At 40.5% G+C, this 18165-nt stretch overlaps 1 protein-coding gene across 3 annotated transcripts in view; it reads right to left on the bottom strand.

The window, feature by feature from the left end:
- The window catches only part of FMN1 (formin 1), a gene marked incomplete at its 5' end in the record, with an annotated part of 348552 nt that overhangs the window by 84318 nt on the left and 246069 nt on the right, over window positions 1–18165 (bottom strand). For all 3 annotated transcript variants that reach the window (XM_081137909.1, XM_081137910.1, XM_081137911.1), the window contains one exon: window positions 6297–6389. In XM_081137909.1, the coding sequence (XP_080994035.1) occupies window positions 6297–6389 (93 nt within the window). The remainder of the gene's footprint in view (window positions 1–6296; window positions 6390–18165) is intronic.

Below are 18165 nucleotides of genomic sequence, written 5' to 3'. Positions count from 1 at the left end.
TGTCAAGTGCCTTTTTTTCACATATGTTTACATGTAAAGGTATGAGTTTTCTTGTTAGGTCTATTAATAATGATGAATTATATTAATAGACTACCTAATATCACATTATTCTTAGGTTCTGGGAATAAACTCCATTTGGTTGCGAAATGTACTTTTCAATTTAAAATTTTAAAACTGCAGTGAGTTCAATCCCCAGTCGGGGCGTTTCACTCTCACATCTATGTTTTTCTCTCCCTCCCTCTTCCTTCCTTTCTCTCTAAAAATCAATAAAAAAGCATATCCTTGGGTGAGGATTACAAAACAAACAAACAAAAACTACAGTGAGATTGATCTGTAGATTTTTTTTTGAGAAGGGGGCTACCTTTTTCAGGTATTTATGTCACTATTACACATACAAAAAATAATTTAGGCATTTTTATTCTTTTTGCAAAACTTTTCATTGGAGAGAAAGAAAAAAAGAAAGAGAGAACTAGAGTTATTCAATTGACAACTTACTGCATGTTTGCCCAAATAGAAAAATTGAGTAAATTAAAGATATTAAGGGGGGGGGGGAGTTGGAGGAGAAGAGAAGGAGGAAGAGAGAGGGGAAGAGAGAGAGGGAAAGAGAAGGGGATAGAGAGAGAAACTGATTTCTGAGGGGGGCAGGAATACGTGCTGTTTGCAGAAATTTCTGGGGGGAAAACAAAGCAAATAAAAACAACTGATTCAAACTAACTCTTTCAGATAAGAGTCTAGTTAACAAACCTCTGATGAGATAGCTTTCTCTACCTTCCAAGGATTACTGCTCTGTTACTTCAGTGACCGAGAAATCACGGCAGATAATTCTTGGCTGTCTGATGTGATTTGGAGCCCTCCCTGCCAGCACTTTCTTTAGTGGTAGTGAGGGACACAAGAATCCGGTTTAGCTCACACAGAGAGTGCCTTCCCCCAGCCATAGTCCGTCCTTCCTTCCACAAGCTGTTCAAAGAATGTAAGAATTACTTCCTGTCCTAGGTCACACTGTCTGTGTCACGGATCTTTGCTGATCTCTGTAACCCAGTGCTTGAATATGCTGACTCAGATGGTTTTCTTCCTACATTCTAGGGGTTGAAGAGATTACCTAATAATCTGCTTTTATTCTACAGTTTAGAGGTTCAATTAGGGCCTTTGTCAATATAATCTGAGCTGAGTGTTTATTAAGAATGTATCTTATGCATATCTATAACATAAATGTTTTGATACCCAAGGAGGTTTGGCCACAGACATGTGTTATAGACCAAAAAATGCATCTCACCAGATTCTGGCATGACTTACCAATTCTAAAAGACTCGAAAAAGGAAAAATCACAAAGGGAAAGAAAAATACCCTCCAGGAGCTTTACAAGACTCAGGCTGTTTGTTCACTAATTCAACAACTAATTATTAACACCTATCATGGGCCAGGCTGATCCTTTATGATGTTGGGATGAGAAAGTGCAGGAGGATAGACAGGCATAGTGCCAGCTGACATGGACTATTCAGCCATTTAGATAATTCTTTTTGCATTCAGTGTGGGAAATCAGAGTTATTGTTTTGCTTGTTTTTTAGTTTTGTAAATTTATCTATTTACTTCTTACTAGAGAACAGTTTCTTGACATTTAGAATATCTCTAATCTCATCTGGCTAAAGAACCTTATGGGACAGTTTGATTAACCAGGGCTAGCATGGCTCATTGAGATTCGGTATGATTTGGTTCCATTCATGGATGCCACATAAAATTAATGGAGACTGAGATAAGGCCAAGTGTGGGAGAGTGCTGGTATTAGCACCAGTTTAGGTTTCAGCCCTCCCTGCCAAAGCTATAAATACAAATGACCAATTTAACAGCATGAAAAGACCACCTACAAGATCTATACCTGGGACCTAATCAGTTGCTCTGCGCCTTCTTTCAATTACAGGATCCCTGCCATGTTTATGGGGACGTTTAATGTGAGCATCACATTTTTGAAGGCCATATCATTATGAGCATGTTTGATCTGAGGGTGGGAAAACATGAGCTCAAACGATGCCTGCACAAACCTACTCTGCACTGAGCTGTAAACTGGCGTCAACAAGAGCCTACCGTGGAAAAGGAAAACCATGTAAGGAAAAAGGCTCTGACACTGTGGAGACTGCAACTCTGAAAAGTGGCGCCATTAAAATTACTTTCGCTTCTGCGCAGGAAAGAAATTATTAAGAGCAAGTACCACAGTTTTGTCAAATAAAACTATTTAAGGGCATTGTGAGTAGGGAAGGATGATAAAAGACATAAGGATAAACTCATCACTTCCACTTGTATGTGGCAATAGGATATGATTTACAAAAGAAAGATTAAATCATCACGATTGCTAGAAGAACTGAATTGCGGCTCATGTGAAAATTAGTCTGACCATGAATCAACTGAGTCACAATGTGCGCATGTGACTTCTCAGGCGCAAAGAACACAATTGCTTAAGACTTTATGATGATAAGACCCCTAAATAGAAAAGTAGCCACTTCCTGCCAAATTTCCAAATATTATGAAAGAAGTATGTTTTCTCAATTATAGTTATTATATTACACCCGTGCTCAGATAAACTCTGATACTTGAGGAACTTCTCCCTCTGCACCCTTTCTTTGTGCCGTCTCATCCTTCTCGCTGCCCGCTAAGGTCTCACCCAGTGCTCTCCCATGAGCCCAACCTGTGTCTCATATGTATATGCAATCAACGTGTCCAAAGTTTATGCCATCCCAAATCTGCTTCTCCTCATGAGTATCCAGCCAGTTATCCAAGCAAAAAGAAGTATCCTTTTCTCCCAAAATTTTCCTGCAAGTTTTTGTACTTCCAATGGGTTATCTAATCCTGTAACTACTAAAAGCTTTATAAATGGCCCTTCCTTTCTTATTTTTACTCTGATTGCTTTTGCTCAAGTTCTTACATTTGCCTGTGCAGAAGAAGAGCTTGATGGATTGGCTTCCAGTCTTTTACTACTCCAAGTCTTCCTTATATTTCTCTTAGGTATCATGTATTTTTAACAACAAAAATGCAAAATGATTCCACACACCAAAACAAAACAAACCCAACGTGACCATGCCACCTCCCATACATGCTATTTTTCAAAGGCTCTCTGTTGCTTGTAAGATAAAGTTCAGATCCTTTAGCAAGTCATATTGTGACTCCCCTCTCCTTTTTGGTCTTGTGCTTTTCCCATATGCCCTGTGTTCTAACTACACCAAGTCTCTCGCCATTCCCCGAACACATCATGTCTTTCATCCTGGGAATCACAGTGTTTACCTCTGCCTGGAATACCACTCAGACTTATCCTCAATTTCTTCATCTGTACAGCAGGCTGACAATAGTGCTTACTTAAGAGGGTTGTCATGAGGACTAAATATGAAAGATCTCCCCATAGCGTCTGGCATACAGCAGCACTCACCAGACATTAGTTATCATTGTCATTGTCTTTCCCCCCCAAATCTGAACAAAACATCTCCTTTGCCAAAAGTCTTCCCTGACTTACCTAGAAGTGTTAGGCATTCCTGCTCTCTAATTGTACATGCCTAATTATATAGTACCATACTCCAGCAACTTCAAAATTGACAGACTTTTCATATTTTAGCATCTCTGATATTACAATACATTGTATAATCTATGACACATCATGGTTTAATTGCCAGCAATTTTTCTTTCATAGTAGTACCTGTAATAATGATGTTTCTTACGATGACTGGCATATTACATGAGATACTATACTTAAACTGGATGATAATCGCCACTAAAATCTGATTGTCCAGGGTGCATAATTGTAGGGAAAGTGAAAACACTTAGCTTTCTCGCCACCTTCTCATGGCAGAAGGCCGCAGTTATGTAAACGTGATATAGCATACTCATAACAGATGCCCTGTTAGCTGACTATTGTCTGACCCATGTTGGCTGAGAGCCACTCTTGTCCTGGGCGCTATAAGACTGGCCCAGGACTTTCAGAGGTGCGGGTTTTGTGGGTTTGTAGTGTGCCTCATGTGTGTGTATGCCTGGCTGGCCGCCACCGGGGAGACAGTTTGCTTCTCTGTACATCAGCCTGGCCATCAGCTGAATAAAGTAAATATCTCATCCTTCTTCGGCTCCATGTTTTTCTGTAGACTGTCTCCCAGATCTAGAGTGAACCTCCCTGGCCCTCGGTGGCCACGACAATTGGCATAGTCCTTGGCACGACAGTTGGCCTGATCCTTTGCATTACAATAATGCATATTTATTGTGGATGGAAAATTCTACATTTTCTATGAAATCAGCAAAATATCAACATAAGAAAAGGGACTATTAGTTAGAACTCCATAGTGGCCAAGAGATATTCCATTTGTATATCCTGCAACTTGGCCAAGCCCCATCCACCCTTGAACCAAAGAGGAGTAGTCTGATGAAGCTGGGTGCTAGCATCTCCTTCAGTTAAGCACCCCATCTGAGAGCCACACAGTGGCCAACCCAGAGCAAAGGTGGGGAGGGGCTAGCTTATGAAACTGCTTTCTAGTAAGCTAGGATTCACACTGAAGGTAGAGTCAAAAAGTGAAGAGGAGATGAAAGAATGATATGAGAAAGGTCAAGGGCCCCTGTCTTCTAGACTAGCACTTTCCAATAGAAATATAATGTGAACCACATATATAAATTTAAGTTTTCCAGTAGCCATGCTTAAAAACTAAAAGAAACAGGTTAATTGCTATTGGCATTTTATGTATTTAACTCAACATATTTAAAAATATTATCATGTTATCATGTCATCAACACAAAAATCAGAAATGAAATATGTGGTTGTTTTGCACTAAGTCTTCGAAGTCTGCTATGTGTTTTATCCTTGCACACATCTTAGATTGGATTAGCCTCATTTCAATTGCTCAACAGCTACATGTGGTCAGTGCGACAGTACGATTCTATATTGAGTTCTGACCAACTCAGTTAAGTAATAAGATAATAGTAACCGGCTGTTTCGATAATGGCTCTTTTCATCACACAATACTGTACATGTTTAAGATTCCTTTCGTATTTACGTACATATTTTAACATTCTTTATAGAATCGTAATTTTCATTTAGAGTCTTTCTGTGCTTTGTTTTGGCTGATTTTAACTATGATTTGAGGTTATTCTTAATGTCCTTCCCATATTCCCTTCACTCTGTTGGCCATACTGTATGGATTCACCCTGCTTAATGGTTTTTTTCTTGATGGTGTGCTATCATGTGATCTTATTAATAAACAGAAACAGCATGTTGATATAGCCCCAAAGGGCCCTCCATGCATTTCCTTTGGCTCTCTAGCAAACACAAAAGCTCCCTCTAACTACACCACACTTATTTTTTTCCTTGTTGAGTTATAATTGGCATACAACATTATATTAGTTTCAGGTGTACAACATAATGATTCCATATATGTACATATTTTGAAATGATCATCATAATAAGTCCAGCTTACATTCCATCACCACACAGTTGCAATTTTTTTCTGGACATGAGGACTATTAAGATCTACTCTCTTAGCAACTTTCAAATATACAATAAGGTATTATTAACTATAGTTACCATGCTGTATATTACATCTCCAGGACTTATTTGTATTATAACTGGAAGTTGTGACCCAGAGTTACTTTTGTTTCACATCTTAAGCTGAATTTGAGAAATTAGAATAGGAAATACCCAAAATGTATTCAACTTCCATATTCACTAACAGTGATCAAAAAAAGTTCCCAACTCCTGCCAAAATCATGGAGGAAGAAGCGTAACTCAGTAGCTCTCTATAGAAGTACTGGGTCTCGCGCATATCACTCCCATCTACTAACCCCAAAGGGCTGATGGGTGTCAAGCGACTGAATGTGTGACATTCATTGGACCCCAACTTTCCTTTCTGAAAAGTAATGGAACATTTACAACACAAGTTTCCAAGTCCCTACACTCATAAAACCAGGAAGATAATCGCCATCCGCCTGCCCAGGCTGATGGCAAATCTAAACTGCACAACTGCATACACCTTGCATGTATGCTGTTTGTCAGTTAACATGTACTGAGGATCCTCTTGGGTTCTATGAAGAGACAAAGAGAAAGTCTTCTTCCCAAAGTTTACAAAAACAGGAGGAATATTAAAAATTTACAACACACAAACAGATTTGAAAGGTGATATGAAAGTTATAGGACAACTCCATCTACATTGAGCATGTCACCACCATGGGAAGATGGATTCATGGCATCACTGAAGCTGTCGGTGGTCAGCCAGGATGCCTGGGGCACAGCCCCCGAGAGAAAGAGCGTGGGATAAAGGACATTTCAGAGCTTCCCCTACCTTTCTGGAAGAACTCTTGTAGTTTGTCCTTGAAAGGTTGGAGGTACTCCTTTGGCGACTCCTTGCACACCACCGCCATCTGTTTCTCACTTGCTGTGAAGAGAAGTTTGGAATTAGACTTCCCAAGAACACGTATTTGCTGCACTTGTGCTCTGAGCTATGCACATGGGGATTAATTGTGCAAAACCCTTATAAATCAATGTTCATCCAAATTCAAGGGAAAAAAAGCAAAAACAGAAACAATATGAACAAACAGAAGTAACTAGCTCACTCTACACCCTTCTTCAGGAACAGGGACAAGCACCTTCAGCTTTCCATTGAGAGATTCTACAAAACCTCCAACTTGGGACAGGTGAAGTGCTCTGCTTTCAGTCTCTTGAAAATAGAGGCAAAAACTATTCATGGACTAGTCCCAGAAAATAGAGGGCTTCAACCCTCTTCAGATCATACTCCAAAAGTAAAGTTTAAAATAGATTTTGCGTAAATTCCCAGGCATTCAAGTTGGTTTGAACTACCAAACTGGCTGAAGGTGACACCCATATCGCAGCATGAGAACTGAGCCCAGGTTAGGGAGGACTGTGTGTCTCTTCGTGCTTCCAATCCACCTACCCTTCCCATTTACATTCTGTTAACACATGTGAAGTCATTTCACTTGTGACTTAACACCCCTAGATTCAGAATTCTTAGAAAGGGAATGGTTGTTATTGGAAATGCAGTCAAGCATCCCACCATTCCCAAATGAGGACCTGGGTGGGTGGTATCTAATATTCTGGCTTCAGGGGAATGGATGTTGTCTTTCAAAACAGAGGAAGAAGGATTTTGATCTCTTTTAGACGAGATGGACACAGAGAGATAAGGGTAGCAAGAGAGAGGAACAATGGACTTGGAGAAGGATGGTGTCTGGGACATCCCCACAGCTTTAGTAAAGCCTCCTGAACTCACAGCACTTGCTGTGGTGAATGTGGGCCGTGAACACTAAATGAGGGGCTGAATTTTACACTGAGCTTGGAACAGTGCAGAACAAACATACCTCACAAGGAGGCAGATGTGCCTCTTCCCATGTACTCCTCTAATCCCCTTTCCTTTGAATCTTATGGATAACTTTATTTTTCTACAGAGATGGGATTTTGGCATAAATTGTTCTTAGATCACAGCAGATAGGTTGGTTTCTAGCCCCACTACGAATAATTATGGGTTACAGAAATATCCATATGTTCAAAGTATTTACTAAGTACCTGAACTATGCCCCTGTGCTAAATGTTGGGGAAAATATTAAAAATATTTAACCAGACCTATTGGTCATCTCTCCTCTAAAAATGTTCATAAGAGTCTAGTAAGAGAGAGACAAGGAAAACGACAATTTGTAATATAGTGTAGTGTCCTGGGATACTGGGTAAGGGCTTCCAGTTCAGGTTGAGGTTGGTGGCCATGAAAGGTTCTCCAGAAAAGATAACATGAGTTGAACTGCAAAGGTTAAGGGGGACTCAGCCAGCCAGCCAAAGAGAATTTAAAAAGGTGGGGAGTAGTTTCAGAAAGACGAAATGTAATGAGTAAAAGTAAAGCATTATGGGAATGCATGGATCTTCTGGGGTAAGTTAAATGGGAATAGTATGACCAGACACGGACCTCCTTTCTTGCCCAGGTCCACAGTGTCCTGTGTCTAGATTTTCACTCAAAGGAACAAGATTCAAGAAACTGGATCCAAAGGAACCGGAACTTCCCCGATTAGGGAGGAGAGGTCAGGTAAGGCCACAGAAGTAGAAGGCTTGTGTAATTTTAAATAAAGTGGTAGGGAAAAGTTTCACTGTGAAGATATTTGACTAGAGACTTGACCAGAGTAAAGGGGGGAGCCCGGAGTAAGTCTGAGGTGTCAATCAGACACTCTTATATACAAAAGTCTGCAGGTCATGCTGCATGGCTGGGATAGAAATACACATCAGGAAGTCACAGGCATAAAATTGGTATTTAAAACCATGAAAGTAGACGAATCGGTAGGGAAAGAATGTAGCTGAAGAAGAGAAGGGGTTGCAGGACAAACCCTGAGGCGTGCAAGCAGCGGAGGAGAGGCCAGAAAGGGATGGAAAGTGAACAGAGAAGGAGAAGTATAGGCTTGCATGGCCTGAGAGGAAACAGGATTGCAAGGAAGAGAGAGCAGTCAGCTCCGCGCAATACTGTCGAAAGGTCAAGTGGAAGAAAGGTAAGTGACCACCGAGTCTAGCAACATGGAAGTCACTGGTCATCTCAAAAGCAATTTCAGGGAGTGAGGGGTGGAGGCAGGAAACCGAATCAGAGACGGGTAAGGTAAGTGGAGACAGATTCTACAGCCACTTGTTTAAAAAGTTAAGCCGGGGAAATGAGAGCAAAATGAGGAACATCCTTCTACCCAAGAAGATGTTCTCTGGGGTAACTCCAATCAGGAGTGGGTGCCTCTTTCCCCAGAGGAATGTTGTGTAAAAATAAACCCACCAGGGAGCTTGAGCCCAGGGGAATCCCATGACGCTGATTCACTTCACAGAGGGAGGTTGCCTGAGATGAAATTCACCTTAATGTCCCACAATCATGAGTATTCTCCATGAAAAAATTTAAGCAGAAGTGACAGGGCCAAGTGAGGACATGCCAACATGCTTTAGGACTTTTGGAAAGACTTGCAAAGCTGGGCTACGGACTACAGCCTTTGCACGGAATCATCTAAAGCACTATTCAAAGATCCCTCCTATCAAACATCACAGCTGAATCAGAATTTCCACTGTGATGATTATGTGGTTATAGACGCAGCCGTCGTCTGCGAAACATTAGCATGAAAATGTTCATTAATCACCTACTCATGACTAGGCCTAAATATAGATGGATTGGGCATGATTTGATTTATAGGGTGCTAAGCGATCCATTTATTTATTTAAAAACATCCCTCCCGTGGTTTCTATGAAAATCGCCATTAAAAGTCTTCCCTTGGACAGAAGACATTAATTCCAGAGGATCTCCTTAGAAATGCATATGTGTGTGTGTGCATGTGTGTGTACGTGTATACACACACACACACACACACACACATATCAAGAAAACATTATCAAAGAAGACTATACTTTAGTGTAAACTTATTTTTCAGACTGGTTTGGAAGGGCTGGGTTTCAAGCAATAGACAGAAAAGTTGTGTTAAAAAGGAACATTCATGAGGACTCTGATCTCTAGGTAGACTGTATGAGATAGGAAGTCTTAGGCAGGCAGCCCCAAACATGAAGCTCCTGTGCATCTGAAGGGAAAGGGCACTCATCATCAGGAGAACAGCAATTAATCTCTAAAAAGTATTATGAAGGTACCATACATAAACAAACATGAAAAACATTTACAAAAAAAGTAGAAAAAATCGTCACTTATGATACCACGACCAGGACAGTTACCATTTCACACTTTTGTACCTGTTTTTTAGTGTCTCGGCCTCTGCATCACACACACCCTTCCATAATTTTAAGGCGGTTGCCTTTATATGTTATTTTTTATATACTTTCATTTGGTAGAGGAATCTGTGTACCTTATTCTTTCTATTACACATATCATGCACACTTTCTCATATTAGTTCACAAAATTCACAAGCACTGTGTTTAATAGCCATATAAAATTTCATCAAGTGGATGTGTCCTAGTTCACTTAAAAACTCCCCTGCAGGGACTTTACTAAGTCCTTTCCACTTCATTCTTATAGTGAATCATTCAGGCTCTAAGTAACATCATTGCCCATAAACACTGAGTTTAAGATTACTTCTTTAGGATAGATTTCAGAAGTGGAGTTATGGGTAAAATAGGAAAACCATTTTTAGAGTTCTTGATACAGACTGCTTTTGGTATAACATGCATTATACCAAAATGAGGAAAACGAAGGAGAGCGATTTTGAAAATAAAACTGTGGCTTCTCTACTGCTTTGCAGAGGTGGCTGGAACTGTGCCTGTCACTGTAACACAGGGCTTGTGGTCCTAGCATTGAAGTGATCACATTCTAAAATGGCAAACACTGAGGTGACCATCCATGCATTGCAGTAATTTACTCAAAAGCAAAGATAACTGGTGACATACAAAAGTGGATACAAGATAAACTAGAGTTAACCACAGTGTAAGACTAGGTGTAAGGCCTGTCCCTGAAAGTGGCCTTTTTGAAAGCTTACAGGATTCCCCTTTAATTTGAATGTAAAATACACTGTCAATACCAGTGGAACTATTTGAATTTTGGGAGGGTCTACAGGCAGATTTAAAATTTACATTAAATGCTCAGATTTAAAAAAATACATATACATATGCATATAAGTTCTTTGGTTAATCTCTCCCCACCACCCAGTCCCCCTTCCCTCTCAGATCTGTCAGTCTGTTCCATGCTTCCGTTGTCTCTGGACCTGTTTGTTCAACAGTTAATTTTGTTCATTAGATTCCACATATGAGTGAGATCATGTGATATTTGTCTTTCTCTGACTGGCTTATTCCATGGATCATAGTTTGGTGAAAGCCTGGGGTTGGGTGGGAGCAGGGCAGAGGGGGGCAAAAGGGGGGAAATGGGGATATTTCTAGTACCCTCAAAAATAAAAGTAAAATAAAATACATATACATTTATATAATTATAAACACAATTTTAAGATGCTCAGACCTGTGGGTCAACAATATCAAATAATGATCTGGACATGTGATTACAATTCAAGCTGTTTTGTGAAGAACAGATAGAGCCTGCATTTTGGGGCAACCAAGTGAGTATTACTTTAAGAAGTATTTTTAGTAAAAATCAGTGAAAAGTAAGAGGTTGCTGATGGAATCAGCAAAGGCCAAGAGAGCAAAGTCCTGTTGGCTAAGACGTCTTGTTCTCATAGAAATTATATTAAAGCTCAAGAATCCTACCCATTGCTCAAATCAGGAAAATGGTTTGCTTATAGGAATGCTTAAATAAAAAAGACTGCTTCTGGAGCCAAAATGCTTATTACATGGCAGTTTTTACTAAAGTTAAGTGACAAATTTTCTCATACATGTAAATCTTAAAGATGACAGGCCTGCCTCTTTATGATCCAAGGAAATCAGTAGGTGGAAGAGGTAGCAATACTGATGTTAGGATTATTTCCTTCCAGCAGCACAACAGCTAACTACACAGGGGCCAGTGATGGAGACACATAAGCCCATCACCAAAAAGCAACCTGCTTCCCCACGGCCCTAGCAGGACAGCTGCAAGCCTTCCGCAGTGTCTCTGGCCTCTGTGTGGCCCATATTCCCATCTCAACCTTTGCTGGTTAGTCACACTAACTGTAATTGTCTGCACTGGAAAGTGTTTACATCTAAATAAAACACGAAGAAATGAAAGAGAAAAGATGGAAAGGCATTAGGAGGAGAGAGAAAAGAAAAAGAGGGGAAGTTATTTCACAACACACAGCCTAAACTGGTGGATGGATTCTGGTGTCTAATCTTGGCGACGGGAATCTCTGGTGAAGCACGAAGCTGGCAACTCCTGCTAATCAGTTTGCCACTGTTTTCAGATTTAATGCAATATTTGGCTCAGACATTTTAAAAAAATCCCCCATTCCAGCTAAAATATTTACACAGTTCTATGTGTCTCACTTAATGCCTGTTAAGCAACCGTCTTTTAAAACTCCGCAGACACTTGTAAATCTGTCGGGAGAACTGTGGCCTATAAACAAAGCTTCATATAAAGAGGGCTGCATTGTCAATTTGCTGGGAGTCGGGATTTCTTAGATGTGTTTGAAAATAAAGTTGAAAATCAGAACTAGTTTGGAGTGGGTAACAAAGTGGCCAATAGTCCCACTGGTGGGATGCTGTTAGTGGTATTAACGGGAAACCTCCAGACACTGACCTCGGCTATTTAAAGCCCCACTCTCCTGTAAACCTGTCATTGATCCTGTCTCTCTGTTGAGTTATGGCCCAGGGAAAGTTACTGGTCCAGCAGCCCCCATAGTCTGCATCCCAGGGCCTGCCAGGTTAGAGAAGGTGAGTTGGTGAGGTTTGTAACAGGAGGCTATTATATGGCTACATGCCACATGACTGTATGCTTTAGGAAGGATGGGGAGTCTCAGAGGCAAGGGGAGGTTCTCCCCAGGAGAGGCTGGTATCATAGATTCTGAAATGCTTATTGAACTCCCTAGCGTCTTTAGCCCTGATGTTAATGAGCCCAAGTGATAAAATTTAAAGGCAAGGGAGGCCCATCAAAGCTATGTCCTGCTGGTCTGGGGAGCCCCAGGAACCTGTCCCCGTCTCCAAGATGAGTCAGGTACTTGTGATAGGACCTTGAGCAGCCCGTTCAGTTGTTTAATTATTCCTATTAGATTAGCTGCCTTTTTATTTTCACTCCATGTCACTGAACTTGTCATTGAGGATGATTCGCAATTAATTTTATAACAGCTTTAAGGAAGACAAATAATATACTTTAGTTTTAAAACTCATTGCCAGCCCAGCCAGGCGTGGCTCAGTGGTTGAGCGTCGACCTAGGATCCAGGCGATGGGGGTTTGATTCCCAGTCAGGGCACATGCCTGGGTTGCAGGCTCGATCAATGACTCTCTCATCATTGATATTTCTATCTCTCTCTCTCCCTCTCCTTTCCTCTCTCTGAAATCAATAAAGATATATTAAAAAAAATAAAAAATAAAAATAAAACTCATTGCCAGCTTAAAGCACTCAATTTTGGGTAGGGCGATAATGAGATCTGTGTCCTGGATGAAAAACAACAACAACATCATCATCAACAAAAAACCTAGGTATTTTTAATTCCCAGATTATAGTTTCTCGAACAGGAGGTAGCAAAATATTTGTTCATTCTCTTTATACTATGGCTATCACAAAGGGCTTTGCAAATGATTTTTCGAATCTGACAAATTCACAAAACTCTGCTCACCTATCAGACAGAGAGCAAGTTTAATCGCTGTTCTTAGACACAGATTATGGTTCCTGCCAGAAGAGAGATCAGAAGAAAAAGTAGGAATAAGTTTCTCCCCTAGAAAACGAGGGTAACAGTTGCTCTTAAAATGGGTTTACAAATGACTTAATATTTCAGTGAGTTTATTTAAAATTAGCAGCTAACTCAGTGCTTTGAATAAATATTTGCTGAACAAATAAACTGATTGAAAAGGTCAAACGAGGTCCTCCACATATTTCGGAGATTTTTTTGGATACTTGGAGATTTGTTGGTGTTTTTAAAGGCCATCAAAATAGTCACGAAAAGAAGTTTTAAAACACAGTCAAATGAGCAGTTTCAGTACATCAGCCATTCTAGATTTTCCTTGGGCTTTCCACTTTCTGCGAGTTACGGCACCGGGAAAGTTACTGGTCTAACAGCGGCTGGTCATCTGCACTGAATTGTACATAATGCCTTTTATCTTTGTACTCAATAATTTCTTGAAAACGATACCAAGTGTTCAACCTGTGTGATTAAAAATGAACGGCTCTTAACAGCCAAGGATGTTTTGGACCTCAGTCTGCTTTATGTATCTCATTTTACTCTGCAGAAGAGCCCTATGAGCTTGGTCCTATTTCTAGGTGAGATGAGCAGTCACACAGATACGAAGTGACTGAGCCAGAATCTGAACTCAGGGATTTCAGACCCACTGGCCTTGTGCTGTCCTGCTTCCTACTCTCATCATCTACAGGGAAGTGCCATCTACCTATGAAAGGGCTTTGCAGAAGGTAAGAAACAAGGCAATGAAAGCCAAAAGTCACCAAGCATCACCACAGGGATCCCTTCATCTTAACTGGGAAAACAGAAGGCCAGGGAGATTAGGTGAAAGTTAGGGGAAGGTTAGGTTATTCAATGGCACAGAAGAGACCTGAACCAGGGCAGCTGATCCTAGGTAGGTCAATGACCTTTTATAAATAGAGTCTAAGTCCATGACCTCTATCCATCTGAGAGCCATGCTGCAGCCAAGAAATCTGGGAGAAATAAAGACATTGGCAAAAACTCTAATCCCTCTTGCTGGGGCTAAACAGGTCTCCCTCTAACTTCATTCATTTGGTTGTCTGACACAAAAAGAATCCATTTGTGAATAGCGAATCCTCTGTAGGGTCCATGATACACAATTTACTTGGGCAAGAAAATATTTTAATATTCACAAAAACACCCACAAATCTATTCCTGTGAAGAAAATATCCTGACCTGACACAAATTTATAGTAACATAGGCTTGGCAATCAGAAGACCCAAGTTCTGCGCCCAGCTGGATAATCCAAGCCATCCTGCTTCCTATGTTGGAGATGTGTTTTTCTCCACTGTATATGCTGCCCTGCCCACTTCAAAGGATGCCATTCTATATACAGGTATGCTATCACCATTCTAGCTATGTTAATATCTTTTTCTTTTTTTGAATGGGGCATACAGAACACACTCTTGCAATGGACTTGCCAAATTAATGCTATTTTCCATTCCTTCTACTTATACCTTCCATTCCTTCCACAGTATATTGAAAGTCTGCAGCTGGAAGGCTGTCTCTGGTTTCCCTGGGCAATTCTTCCCACAGTTGCGTGTAATCCTTATCAAGAGCAATGGGTTGTTTCTAAACAACACAAGTGGAAGAAGTTAAAATATTGCTGTTAAATATAGGTGTGGGAGATCAGTGAAGAGTGGGGAGACATGGCAACCCAACACAATGTGGTACTCAGGGCTGGATCCTGGAACAGAGATGGGGCATTTAATGGAAACATTGGTGAAATCCAAATAAACACTAGTAAGTTTAGTTAACAGAAATGAATCAGCACCAGTTCCTTAGTTTTGATGAATATATCACAACAATGTAAGATGTTAATGGGGAACTGGATAGGGGCTATATAGAGACTTTCTATACATCTTTTCAGCTTATGTAAATCTGAAATTATTCCAAACTAAACACAAACGAGCTCATTTTAAAAAAGGTGTGGGTGACCAAAGCAGCATTGTAGGAAATGTTAAAGGGACTGCTTGTAATAATAAGAAGAAATAGAAAGAGAAACATAGGCATAAAGAATTAAAATGGCAATAAATAAGGACCTATCAATAATAACTGTAAGGACTTAAAGGGAGAGATTACAACAACAATACAGTCATAATCGTGGACTTGAACACCCCACTGACTTCACTGGACAGATATTCCAGACAAAAAGTCAACAAAGAAACAGTGACTCTAAATGGCACACTAGGTCAGGTGGATTTAATTGATATTTACAGAACATTTCACCCCAAAGCTACAGAATATACATTCCTCTGAAGTGCACATGGGTCATTCTCAAAGACAGACCACATGTTGGGACACAAAACAAGTCTCTACAAGTTCAAGAAGATTGAAATCGTATCAATCATCTCAGATCACAATGACATGAAATTAGAAATCAATTCCACTTAAAATACCCCAAAACATTCAAACATATGGAGGCTAAATAGCATGTTCTTAAACAATGAATGGGTTACCAATAAGATCAAGAAAGAAATCAAAAACTTCCTGGAAACAAATGATATTGAACACAAATCCACCCAAAATCTAAGGGACACAATGAAAGCAGTCCTAAGAGGGAAGTTCATAGCACTGCAGGCCTACCTCAAAAAGCTAGAAAAATTTTTAGTAAACTATCTAATCCTACAACTTAAAGAATTAGAAAGCTCTCTTGTGAAGCCATCCAGACCAGGGCTTTTGTTTGCTGGGAGGTTTTTTTTTTTTATTACTGCTTCGATTTCATCAGTAGTTATTGGCCTATTCAGGTTTCCTGATTCTTCCTGATTCAGTTTTACATGATCTCACTCATATGTGGAATCTAATAAACAAAATAGACTGAGGAACAAAATAGATCCAGAGACATAGACCCATGGAACAGACTGGCGATTCTCAGTGGGAAGGGGAGGGTGGAGAAGTGGCTGGGGAGAGATTAATCAAAGAATTTAAATGCATATATGCTTAACCCACACAGGGACAGAGACAATAGTGTGGTGAAGGCCTAAGAGGGCGGGGGCGGGGTGGGGGAGATCCATGGGGGGAAAAAAGCAGGATATCTGTAATACTTTCAACAATAAAGATAAATTAAAAAATAAATAAATGAATGAACAAACAAATAAATAAGGTGTGGGCAAGACAGATGTAAAAGACTGAGATTATGCCCAGCCGGGTGTGGCTCAGAGGTTGAACGTCGACCTAGGATCCAGGAGATCAGGGTTCGATTCCCGGTCAGGGCACATGCCCGGGTTGAGGGCTTGATCCCCAGTCAGGGGTGTGCAGGAGGCAGCCGATCAATGACTCTCTCATCATTGATGTTTCTATCTCTCTATCCCTCTCCTTTCCTCTTTCTGAAATCAACAAAGATATATTAAAAAAAAAAAAAGACTGAAATTATAAATGTCTATAAAGATTCTGTGGTGATATATGCAAGAGCCATGACTCCACTTTAAAAATACAAAAAGGAAACTACAGTTGGTCTATTATAGAGATGTGGAGTATGGAGGGAAGACCCACAAAACTCCACTCAACAGATCTGTAATTCAAGAAAAGGTCTCTGTCCTGAACCAAAGACAGACGAATGATACTATACTTAACTTGTTTTAAATTAAAGGTTAAGGAACATTATATCACTTCTATGATTCCTGAGTTGGGCCAATTTTGTTCCTTTATCCAACTGTATTGGATAAGAATTCTACTCTATAAAGATGGCATCAACATTGGGGGTTTTGAGGCACGGATTAATTCAAGAGCAGATCCTTGAGAGCCATTTAGAAAAAGAATACCTGAAATCCAAACCTGATATATTTTTACAGTTGACTTTTATACCCTGTAAATGGCCAGAATCCCAGGAATTTTTAGCTGTTCTAATGAACTAAGTCCAGGGAAGAATCCAATAAGCCTTACTGAATAAAGAGAACTGTAGAACACACTGAAATAGCTCAGTAATAACAATCACCTTAGAAACTCAGACTTGGAAATTACTTTTAAAATCAGCTAGCACAACTACCCTCTCTAATGGTACCTGTCCTGCCCATCTATCATAACAGTCTTCCAAGCAGAAGCGAGTGAGGCACCCACTACCTCTCAAGGCCATCAGTCCTCCCTTTGGGCAGCTTTAAAACTCCTCCTAAACCTTCTACCTATTTATTCTCACTTGACACCTTTGCCCATAAGGAAATAATCTAATTTCTCTCTAATAGCAAGGTCAGCAATTATCTGAAGTAAGCTGAGTCTTCTCTACCTTTTATTCACTTGTTCATTCATTCACTCACTCAACAAATACTGGTTGAGTGGCAGGTAGGTGGCAGGTACTGACCCAAACAATAAATATAAACTAAAAAGATTCCTTGGAGAGGGGGAGGGAGAGAAACTTTACAAATAAATAAACAGAAAATAACAGCGGTATCAAAACTGTGGGCTATAGAAGAGAGAGACTCTTCAAAGTGGCGGCTGAAGTTTGGGTGGTCAGGGAAGGCCCAGAGCGGGGGATATCTACAAGAAGGACATTCTAGGCAGAGGGAACAGCTGCAACAACAGTCCTAAAACAAGCTCACCGGGTTGGAACCCAACAAGGCCTGTGAGGCTGGAGTTCAGTGGCAGGAGGGGATGGGGTTCCACGGGATGAGACAGGAAAGGTAGGCGTGGGCAAATCGTGTAGAAACTTGTAAGGCATGGCTGCAAGTTTTGAAGTTGGATTTTTTTCCTAGAACAATGAATATGAAGTAACGAAGTGGCCTGATCTGTCTGACGTGTGGAACTTTGATTAAAGGGAGGGCAAGAGTGGAAGCAGGGATACCTCTTAGGAACCTGGTGCTGTGGCCCTGGTGTGGAGGTGGAGAGCCATAAACTCATTCAAGGAATGTTCTGATGGAAGGGTCAACAGGGTTTGCTGATGGACTGGATGTCGGATATAAAGGCACAAAGGGGGTCAGGAATAAGTAT

This window comes from Miniopterus schreibersii, assembly GCF_964146895.1.
Source record: "Miniopterus schreibersii genome assembly, chromosome: 1".
In the NCBI taxonomy this organism is placed as follows: domain Eukaryota; kingdom Metazoa; phylum Chordata; class Mammalia; order Chiroptera; family Miniopteridae; genus Miniopterus; species Miniopterus schreibersii.
Note: the sequence above shows the minus strand (reverse complement) of the source record. Positions and strands in the feature narration are given on the sequence as shown.